Here is an 11,395-nt window from a genome sequence, read left to right as displayed (position 1 = left end):
TACATTCATTCATTCATTCATTTTCTACCGCTTAATCCCTGAACGGGGTCACGGGGGGGGCCGGAGCCAATCCCAGCCGGCAATCGGGCGAAGGTGGGGTACACCCTGGACAGGTCGCCAATCCATCACAGGGCTAACACATAGACAAACAACCACACACACGCACACTCCTATGGGCAATTTAGAGACACCAATCAACCTAAGCTGCATGTCTTTGGACTGTGGGAGGAAGCCGGAGTACCCGGAGAGAACCCACGCAAGCAACGCAAGCACGGGGAGAACATGCAAACTCCACACAGAAAGGTCCCGGGTGGGGCCCGAACCCAGAACCTTCTCGCTGTGAGGCAACGGTGCTAACCACTGCGCCACCGTGCTGCCCCCGTTTGAAAGAATAAATCAAATCAAATCAAATCAAATCAAAATCAAACAAAATCAAATCTGACAGTATGTATCTTTAAGGGTGATAATGTAAATATCTTAAGTTCAGGAGCAGGACCAGACTTGAGCTGCATCATTTCAATTCCCACCCTCTTTAAACCCACTACAACAGGGGTGCCCAATACGTCGATCATGATCAACCAGTCGATCGCAAAGGTAGTGTTGGTAAATCGGTGCCATTCAAAAATAAATTAGATGTATCCAGCGTAAAACACGTGCCAAATGTTAACATGCGAATGGTCAGTGTGATGATTCGCTGTGGCGACCCCTAACGGGAGAAGCCAAAGGTGACAATCATTCATATATAGCCTATCATCCATCCTCCCTATGACGTTTGCTACTTGATTGACATGCAGGGCAGCCAGTCTAAAATCTTGTCTTTTCTGACACACAAGTCACCAAGCATGCACAGTCAACCGCACAAGCTACTGCAAAACTCCAGTGAGCAAACTACCTTGTCAGCCTTCAAGTAAATTTCTACTAAAGGGTATAAAATGAGTAGGGGAGCCGAATCAAGTAAGAAACCGAAAACGTACTGAAAACATTCCATACGGAATGGGAGGAGGACTTTTTTTCGCAACGTTATATTCGAAGTGCGTTTGCTTGATCTACCAATCTACCACCAATATTCCGAAGAAGGGAAATGTGGATGATGACGTGCTCATTTTCAGGATTTGCCCCAGGATTTGGGATTTTGTAGTTAAAGACCATGGTGTGTGTGTGTGTGTGTGTGTGTGTGTGTGTATATTTGTGTGTGTGTGTGTGTGTGTGTAGTATTTTTAGTGTAGGTTGATCATTTTGACTTGGTCATTTGAAAAGTAGCTCATAAGGCGAAAAAGTGTGAGCACCCCTGGTCTAGAACCTCTACACCTTCAGTACCAGCAATCACATTCAGCAAGGGCAGTTCCTTGCTTGTGAGTTGATATGTTTCTGTTAATATGAATATATTATTGATATTAATCTGTATAAACTGTATTTGTATTTCCATTGTTGGGCACATTAACATGTGCTCTGCCCCTTTCAGACAGCTGTACCTTGGGATGTATGGTCGGTGAGTAAAGTCTGTATTTAAAGCTCTTTAAAGAAACATTTGCCCTATCCTTTAAATTTATACTAATTACTGAGGAGAAAGTTTATTTTATAAGTGAATGCATTTCTAAAAATAAATGAATAACAGAGCAGCATGAGTTACTCTACAGATATGAACCATCTTTCATCTTGTTTTTTTTTAAAGGCAAATGCCCAAACAGCTCAGACGGTAAGTAAACACACAGCACTGTTTATTTATCACCTGAAACATAATAATTCACTGGTGACGAACCAGTCTAATTTTAGACTCAGTCTTCACAATGACAATGTTTCTTTGCAGTATATTAGTATATTCAAATATTCGCTCTTTAGTACTTTGCTATATTCAGGCTTATCCACTTAATATCACTTGTGATCTTACTTGGTGCTGCTTGCACAAAGCTAACACTGATCAACATTATCTTTACTTGTGTTGACATTGTTCTTGAATACGTACACTTGAACAGTTGATCTTTAAAGATGTATTTTAGGGATTTTGATGCAGGTTAATTATTTTCATATATGTACCTACCTAACCACTGAAGAAATAATTTTTCTACCAGTATCAGGAGAACAGGACTGTGACTATGGTGGCAGTGTTTGTTCTTTTTAAGAGTTACTTTACCCAGTAATTGACAGAAACCGATTTCTTCCAAACAATGGGATAATAAAGGGCAAAATGAGATGTATATCCATATGTTGGATGGCAGCCATGATTAGCCTGCTGATATGCAACCAGAATGGATTCTTACATGATTCTCCTGCGCTTTTTTGTCTGAAAACACACTGCATTTTCATGCCGTGGCCAGGAGGTTAGACTCTAACACTGCATTCCCCGCTTTTCACAAGGAGGCTGCAGATGTCGGTTTTGTTGCTGACTGGTCGGCTGACTTTGGTTCATTATCAGCAAGTGGAGATTCAGCTTCTGGAACCGAAGCCCCTCCTGCTGGGCCAGAGGGAGCACAGAGTGGGGCTCAGGACTGGCAGTCAGGTGGCGACACAGAGAATTCTCTTCCAGACAGCAATGCAACTGTAGGAGCTGAAGACAAGGTTAGCAACTGGGGCTCTCAAACTAACCTTCACTGTCATCTCACTGCAGCCAGAATTGATGAAGATGACACAGGGCAGGTAGATCCATAGGGAGACATAGCAGTGCAAGAAGACCATAGGAAGTATACACCAGGACCTAGATTCACCAGTGAGTATGGTGAACAAATTGAGGATAGTACACACGACAAAGGGGACAAGTGGTCCATCTTTGTGCAGATGATGAGCTTTTGCATGAAGATCATCCCACAGTGCCTCAGAGGGGCGGGGAAGTGCAACTGATGGCGTAGCAGCAGATTGGTGAAATCAGACCAGTTTGACACCAGACAGTGACACAAAAGACAGGAATAGGAATGACTTAGCTGAAGAAGAGCTGGCCAGAAAACAGAGATCTCAGACCAGTTCACAGAAATCTTTCTGAAAGTCAGAAAGGAAAAAGTTCTGAAACTCTGAGTATAGGTGCATTTGATTGTATTCCCTCAGCTGAAACACTGAGAGGAGGTGAGTTTGATTCAGATCCTTTTGGCCAAACAGAAAGAGAAGCTACTGTATGTTACATTCAGATGGGGATGGTTTTCACCCATTTTCAGGAGAAAACACTGAAAACCTTGCAGTTTGCAATGATGAATTCAAGTGTTCTTTTGGATTTATGGCATTTTTTGTCAGTGTTTAATTTAGATTTTGTCCCCAGAGTTCCATCTTTTGCTGTTGCTTTTACTGTTAAGGCTGGAAGTTGTAAGCTTTCAACAATTAAAGTTAACAGTCATTAGCCAAAGTTTAATTTCCTACTTAAAAACGTTCTGTTTCATCTTTGAGCAGACCAAAGTTAAACTAAATACATCACAAACTGAGAAATGATCACATCATTGTGTCCAAACACAATTCGGAGAAATATGCTTTTAAACAACTAGAAGACGCATCCCGCAGTCAGCAGTGGTGGAAAGTAACTACATACACTTACTCAAGTACCATGCTTAAGCAGAACTTTCAGGTATCGATGCTTTGCTCGAGTAATTTCATATTTTGCAGCTACATTTCAATATATTTCAGAGGTAAATGAACTTTCCTACATTTATTGGACACTTTTAATAGCTTGTTGCATTTCAGAATCAGATGACTAAAAATAAAAAGCAGTCAGAGTAAGACTTTATTGGCTCCTGGTGGGAAATTCAAAATTAGCTCCATCTTTACCAGCTGCAACATTAAAGTGACAATAATTCATGAGTAATTAGAATCTAATAATAACATATACATTAATGTGAAATGTGCCATTCTGCATAATGACTACTTTTGCTACTTAAAGTATATTTACAATTGATGCTGTAGATCAGGGGTGGGCAATTCATTTTTACAAGGGGCCACATGAGAAACCTGAACTGTGTTGGAGGGTCGAACCAATGATAACTTGATTCTGCTCAATATTCATTATCTCCCATTGTAAAAAGCAGTAAATTATATGTGTTGATTAGCTGCTACTGGTAATCAGAAGAATAAGCATATTCTATAAATATTTATATAAATATATGAAATTGTGGTGCAGGTCAAACAGGAAAATACTCCTATAGAAGTAATAAACAGTAAAAACAAACATTACATCACAGTTCCATTTTATTTTCAACTTCACATAACACTAAAAAGGTGTTTTGCAGTATGGTAAAGATTTGCATTTTCAGTTCATTTTACTTGTTCAGTGAGAGAAATCCAGTCTGGCTTGGGCTTGAACAAGTGCATTGAAATCTGGATTTGTTGAACTTCATCACTGAGAATGTCTGTTCACATATGTAGGTGGATCCAAAGGTTTCCTGCGATGTCCTCAACCCTCCTCGTTACAGCGCGTCGGGAGGGGGCGCGTTCTCATATGCGCCCTTTTTCTCCGGGCATATTAGTGCTGCAGAGTCCAACAAACACTCTTTAATAAGCTGTCAGTCAGAAAACGGCTTACTTTTTCTGGTGATTTTGTGGGATATGACATAACTTGTCTTGAAAGCTGCATCTCTGGGTGTGGAAAGCTTTGTAAAAAGTCTTTGTTGGTTATGCAGTTTCACTAGCAAAGCATCCGACTCTCTTGCGCACTCTTCATCCGACAAGTTCTTGTATTTCTCCTCATGTTTGGTCACATAGTGGTGATTCAAATTGTAATCCTTGGACACAGCGACCTGTGTACCACAAACTAAGCACACTGCTTTACCTTTGACTTCTGTAAACAAATACTTTCCAGTCCACGTCTTGTTGAAAACGTGGCATTCGGCATCAACTTTTCTTTTTTTGGCGTGAGCTGACATTTTGAGGGTTAGCTGGCCAACATCACCTGTCTCTCACCCAGTAGGTCGGGGATCTTAAGTTCACCTGTGAACTTTTTTCATTCATGTTCTGATTTGATGGACCTCACGCAGGCCGGACAGGGACGCCCAAAGGGCTGGATGTGGTCCGCAGGCCGTAAAATGCCCAGGTCTGCTGTAGATGCTAATATTTTTATACTAACATTTAGAATGCAGGACTTCTACTTAACAGAATATTGCTGCACTGTGGTATTGGTACTTTTACTTTAGTAAATGATTTGAACACTTCTACTGCAACTGCTAGTCAACCTATAAAAACTGGTAACGAGCACAATGTAAATGTAGAAGGATCAATTCCTTGAGAAGAACAATCTGCAGAAACACCCCCCTACAAATAATTAACCCTTTGTCAAAGTTTGGATGACAGAAACAGAGTTCAGAGGTCAGATAGTTTTAAGAGCATTAAAGTAGATGGTGGCCCAAACTGCATGTATGCATCATCAAACTCAGAAGACTTTTGTCTAGTAATGTGTCAGTAATGTATTTTAACATTCCGTTCTCTTTACATCCTACCTCCTCAAGTCCCCTCACTTAATGTTTCTTGTGTTAATATCCCTTCTCTGAATGATCAGTCTCCTTATGCCTTACCTCTTTGTCTCATATCTAAATATTTTACCCTCTTTTTTATGCATAAATTTGTTCTTCTGTCCTGATCGTCAGTTATAAAGTTTGTCTTTATTTGTCACACATGCGCCCTGAAGGATGCTACAGCCCCAACATTTTTTGCCAACTTTGATAAGATGGTGAGTTTGAAATTCAATTATACAGCCATCAGCATTTCATTTAGTGATATGTAGATGATATTGAATGGCATATTTATTTCTTTTACTGTTCTGTTGAACAATGCTATCCTTTTACCCTGTTTGTTTGAGTTTTTTGAAATGTTTGTCAGAATTCTTTCTTTTTTCATTTGGATCAGTAGTTTTTGGTGTGTGAAATATATTCTGATAACTTTTGTTCTGATTGCAACAGTAACTGTTTAAATGTGGTATGTAGCATAAAGAACATTACATATTCACATTACTTATACAGTAAAAACTAATCTAGTTCTGATATGACCTCTGTTCCTGTCATTTGCTTTCCATGTCAATTATATTTTGTCACATTATCAGGTATGTGACAGACAGCTTACAAATTTATGCAGTTTATGTGGTGGAAACTTTATACTTTTACCTGACATATGGAAAACAGCCTGACACCAACACTGGCTTAGTATTCATGAATGGCCTATTTGGAAATGGGAGAGCTCTTATATTGAATTTTATACAAACTGTCAGCCTCCAAAGTGCCACATTTGAATTGTTTAATAATTGAGCACTGTTTCCTTTTGCGAAAGAATGAAATTAACACTGAATCAACTGAGGCTCCTGAAATCTCAGCGATACAAGATCCTGCCCTGACAGAACCTGCAAAGGAGCAAGATAAACCTGTTATTGAAGAACCAGGACTTCCCCCTCCTGGAGGAGTGGTGGAAGAGCATCCAGCTTCTCCTGCACATGAGGTGGTGGAGGAATCTGCAGCCCCCCCTGCTGGTGACGAAGATGTAACCGAAAGTTCTGGCACACCAAAGGAAGACAAGCCTGCTGTGAGTAAACATAATGAGAATAACATACTAATGGCACTGCTGTGATTTATGATCATTATCATTATCATCAACATTATTATCACCATCATCTTCATTACTATGGTTATCATGTGATTACACAATGCATAAATAAGCTATATATTTAGAATTTAAAATTATTGTTGATTCTGTACTTCGAGCTCGTTTGTTGAATAATGTGATTAATGACACAAACATGTTCCATGCTAGCACTTTCTCCAAGTGACACAACATTGATTTACTTTGTTTTTGTGTTCTGGAGAATATAGCTTGAAAATGCAAATGTGAGCTGCAGTTTTGAGAGTTGCAGCTATGTCTGTGTTGCATGAAATAGTGAGAGAAAGCTGACTTCCTATGGTATGGTCACACATATGGATTCAAACAGCTGGGCCAGTAACAGCTACCATTAATTGTTAATGAGGCCTGATTTTGCAACCTTGCACCCCCCGGAGCTTGTCAGATTCATAAAGCATCCAGCTACACTACAGAGGAACATTTATGCAAATGTCCTCTGACACAGTGTGAGCAACAGATAGGTAAGAGCCAATCACGGTCATTTTAACTCCAACAAAACTGAAGCATAGAGCTATTCACTGCTCCATTTCACTGCCTTAAGGAAAGTAAACCAAATGGAGGAAAAAATGATTGTGTGGTGGACAATCAATGTTGGATATAATTCACATACACTGTTATTGCTGCTCTGTTACAGATTCATAGGGTAACACTGTACAGGACTGTAGTTCATGTTATGACCACTTATATATACAGTACTGTCAAAGCATTAGCATTCCCGTTGCAAATATATACATTTGCAAGCATCACAATTAATACAATAGACATTTATATAGTTAATATAGTTATAGTTTATATAGTCACACCCAGGACACAATCTGTTTGAACTCCTCCCCTGTGGAGGCCACTACAGATCACTGTGCACCAAGACAACTAGTCACAGGAACAGTTCCTTCCCCCAGGCTGTCACTCTGGTGAACACTTAACCAATGACCATATGATTGGACAATAAACCTCAGTGCAATACCTGTGTATATATAGTTGTACAAATTATACAGACTCGTACAGGTCTCTAGTACTCTGTTTTAAGTACTCTATTTTTATTCCTATTTATCTCATTTCAAAGAACATCCCTTTGTTGTCTGCATTGTTACTATCTGTTCATACTGTTTACTCTGCATTGTTTGCACTTTCTGTTGCTTGTAAATATTGCTTATCTTTGTTATATTACACAGCCTTATGCTGCTTTACTGTTTGCACATTGAGAGCCGATGTACCAGAGTCAAATTCCTCGTGTGTCCAACACACCTGGCCAATAAAGCAGATTGATTCTTCTTAAGTAAAATATTATAGAAAAATGAAAATATAGAAAATATAGCAATGATATAGGCTACCGTAGGGAAAAAAAAGTTCTGTCAATTAAAATATTGTGATTAATCGCATCATTGCCTATAGGTAACTTGCAGTTAATCACATTTAAAATCTGTTTTAAATAGTGGTGTAATGTAACTAAGTACATTTATTCAAGCATTGAGTACAATTTTGCAGTATCTGTACTTTGAGTATTTTAATTTTTTGTTACTTCATACTTTGACTTCACTACATTTTAGAAGCAACCTATTGTAATTTTTACTCCACTGTATGTATTTTATAACTTGAGTTAGTTACTTTTCAGAACCATAGTAATCCAAAACATCTACTATAATACCTCACTGAGCTATGGTGGAAAATTCACAAGCTACACAGCAGTAATTCAAATGAAGTACATATAAGCTAGTTAAAACTTGCACCCCCTTTATGAACACTGGGTAAGTGTTAGGTATTAGGGGCCAAATGCAGGACCATATGGCAAGTTGTCTCAAGAAAAATCTAGTTTTTGTTATACAAACAGTGATGCTGCATGATCCCCAGTCTTTGAAAAATCATAATCTGAGTAAAAACAGTGAGTAATGATGCATTGTCTTTAGATGTGAGAGGGTGTCAGATTCTAGTCTTTTAAAAGTCTTTCTTTGAGTCTTATCATAATCTTCTAGTGTAAGGCCAGCTTTAGTGTTCAAAGCAACTGATTTCTTTTGCCCTACCTTTCTTGGCATGACTCGTTCAAAGACTGCCTGCTTAATTTTTGTAATTATGTTTGACTTTTGCATTGGTATGTTTAGAACTCTGTGTAACTACGTACACAGGAAAAGCCATGGATTTGTTAAGTGTTTAATTAATTATCTGTGTGTGTATACAGTTACTTCTTGTGTTTGTGAAAGTGAAACATCAATGTGTGAGCTGAAAGTTGTTTTTCCTTTAGGAAAAGATGCCGATCCCATCCGTAGTGATTGAACCTGCCTCCAGTAATGAAGGTGATGATGACCGTGATGCTGACATAATCTCTCCCACCACCATCAGTGATAATGATGTGACAGGTGATAACCATACCATGAAACACATGAGTCCATCAGTTGGAGTGTCGGGATTACCTGATGACTTTTTGTACAAGGTGGGACTTCTGCATATGCTAAGTGCTCACTTCTGAAACAGCAGATTAAAAACTCACATTTGATATGTGTTATGTTTTTACATAGCTGGTTAATATGCTATGGGTTTCCAGTGGACACGGTTATATTGTATTTCTTTGTATAGGTTAAAACGATGCATGACTTTGAGGCTGCAAATCCTGATGAGCTTGAACTGAAGCGTGGTGATGTGGTGTTGGTGGTTCCAACTGTTTCAGTAGAGGATCAGGTGAGGACAGCTGGTGACACATTCAAGTCAAATATCCTGGAAGAAAGACATTAATGGGATGTTTACATTAAATCTGGCTGTTAATGTTTTTTTTTTGTTGCTGCAGGATGCTGGCTGGCTCACAGGGATCAAAGAAAGTGACTGGCTAAGACTTGGAGCTGGTGCTCAAAAAGGACTTTTCCCAGACAATTTTACCCAGCATTTGGAGTAAGAAAGTCAGTGTAGCTGGTAGAAAATATGAGCAAAAGAAAAATATATTGATGTGGAAGATGTTCAATCAGCATGTAGCCAACCCTTTTCCTGAGAAAAATCCTCATCTGGCACAACTATGAGCTGAACAACACAATGCATTGTCTGGCAGATTAAATTCTCCAATGTCCTTACAATAAAAGTCATAGTAATAATTACTAATACTATTGCCAGCACAAGTGACATTAAATTAAAATTTCTGTAACAAAGAACTGCCTAATTTACTGGGCATGCTGCAATGTCTTCATGTTAATATTTACAAAAAGCAAGACAAGAAGAAAAAAAACTGATAAAGTTAAGTTGCACTTTCTTTAAAACAAGCATATTGTACCGATATAATTGCTCTGATGTGGAATATACCTGAGCTGTAGTGTTGTGATCGATTTAAATGTTATTGAGTGTAACATGAAACTGTTGTTTCCTGCTTTTTTCAGACATTAGTTTCCTTTGAATCATGGTTAGATCATTTCTGTAATATCAAGGTTGAGTGTGTAGTGATCTTTGGTGTATGAGAAGATTAATTACTGATGAATCTTTTATTTTTTCCAAATGAATATTGACATATATAATGTGAGCACTGGACAACAGTTCCAATATAAAAGTTATTCACCATTAAAGTAGAAATGTACATTAGTATGTTGTGTCTTCTAAAAATTGCAATTTCAAGAAACCGAGCCAAGCAGAAAACAGTTTGAACTCATCTGCTATTTATGTGTGAAAGTATGATGACAGGGAAAAGTATAAACAAATACAATATGCAATTTATGTTGGTGTATTTCAGGTGTCTGTGTTCCAACACTTTGTAGATCAACAAATATGTCATTTCTTGTATTAGTGAAGTTAAACCTCTGTGTAGATGTATTTGTGATGTAAATACCATAAACATTTGTGTAAGGTCAATAAATAAGAACTAATACGGTATAATCTGTACAACCTTTGTTGTAGCAAGCAGGACAGTCTTTCATATTATGGCTGATTTGGGTTTGTATTCATTAAGCAGGATATCTCAATAGTCTGACTTGTGCATTATACTTAACTTTCTGTTCATAGTTTTTTCATAGCTTGCTTTAGCCTACCTCTAGCCATTTCCTGTTCAATATCACTTCCAGAAGTGTTTAAAAAAAAAAAAAAAAAGCTACCTATAGAGCCTAAATAGCACATTTTTGCCGACTATGGCAACCTTGGTTCCTCGTGCTCTCTTGTGTTTGTTGTTTTTCTTTGTTTTCTCGTTTTTTTGCAACTCATCCTGGATTACTTTTACCAGAGAAGAACTGTTAAGTATCAGACAACTCACACCAATCTACCTTTCTCCAATTTTTGTGAACGAAGAATGCTGTATGGACATTCTGATCGGAGGCGCAGCTGCAATCTACGGGATCTGGAAGAAACACCAGCGTGGCAAATGAGCGGGCGCCTTAGTGAGGCTATGCCAGAGAGGGACCGGTCTCCACTCCTGTCTATTCACCTGGCAAATCTTTGCTCCCTAGTCAACAAGATGGATTAAATTCTTGTCAACAGGACAATCACCACCCTTCCCTCCTGCCTCCCCACCTATACTGATCTGTGAAAAGAGGCCACATTTTATTTTGACACAACAAAATTTTGTTTGGAGCCAAGTGTCCCAGGCCGCTGCGTGCATACACATGGCCAACCCCTTCCTCTGCGTTCCTCCTGGGCCACCCGACTGGTAGTGAGACCGAGAAGCCCCGTCTGCCCCACAGGTCCTACAACAGAGCCCCAGACATGTTGCCCGCCCAGAGGTGGTCTCCAGTTGGCCTTTGTTATCTGGTTTCCTGCCTCCTAATGGCGGCGGTTTTCCACCTGATGCTTTTTCCTCCCTCGCACATGGTGGCATGTGACTGACCGACTGGCACCCGTGATCCGCCATTGGAGGGGCCCCCCCCGC

General features: G+C 39.2%; 1 protein-coding gene across 4 annotated transcripts in view; it reads left to right on the top strand.

Annotated features, from left to right (window-relative positions):
- The window catches only part of amph (amphiphysin), a 46,290-nt gene extending 35,880 nt beyond the window's left edge, over positions 1-10,410 (top strand). For 3 of the 4 annotated variants that reach the window (XM_020610322.1, XM_020610319.1, XM_020610320.1), the window contains 8 exons: positions 1,463-1,489; positions 1,673-1,696; positions 2,356-2,556; positions 5,594-5,635; positions 6,229-6,477; positions 8,807-8,995; positions 9,139-9,240; positions 9,347-10,410. In XM_020610322.1, the coding sequence (XP_020465978.1) occupies positions 1,463-1,489; positions 1,673-1,696; positions 2,356-2,556; positions 5,594-5,635; positions 6,229-6,477; positions 8,807-8,995; positions 9,139-9,240; positions 9,347-9,451 (939 nt within the window). In that variant the 3' untranslated portion in view covers positions 9,452-10,410. The remainder of the gene's footprint in view (positions 1-1,462; positions 1,490-1,672; positions 1,697-2,355; positions 2,557-5,593; positions 5,636-6,228; positions 6,478-8,806; positions 8,996-9,138; positions 9,241-9,346) is intronic. The other variant, XM_020610321.1, reaches the window with a different exon arrangement.
- The last annotated feature ends 985 nt before the right edge of the window (positions 10,411-11,395 follow it).

Source organism: Monopterus albus, unplaced genomic scaffold (assembly GCF_001952655.1).
Source record: "Monopterus albus unplaced genomic scaffold, M_albus_1.0 scaffold105.1, whole genome shotgun sequence".
Classification (NCBI taxonomy): Eukaryota; Metazoa; Chordata; class Actinopteri; order Synbranchiformes; family Synbranchidae; genus Monopterus; species Monopterus albus.
The sequence above is the reverse complement of the archived record's forward strand: the minus strand, read 5'-3'. Positions and strand labels throughout refer to the sequence as shown.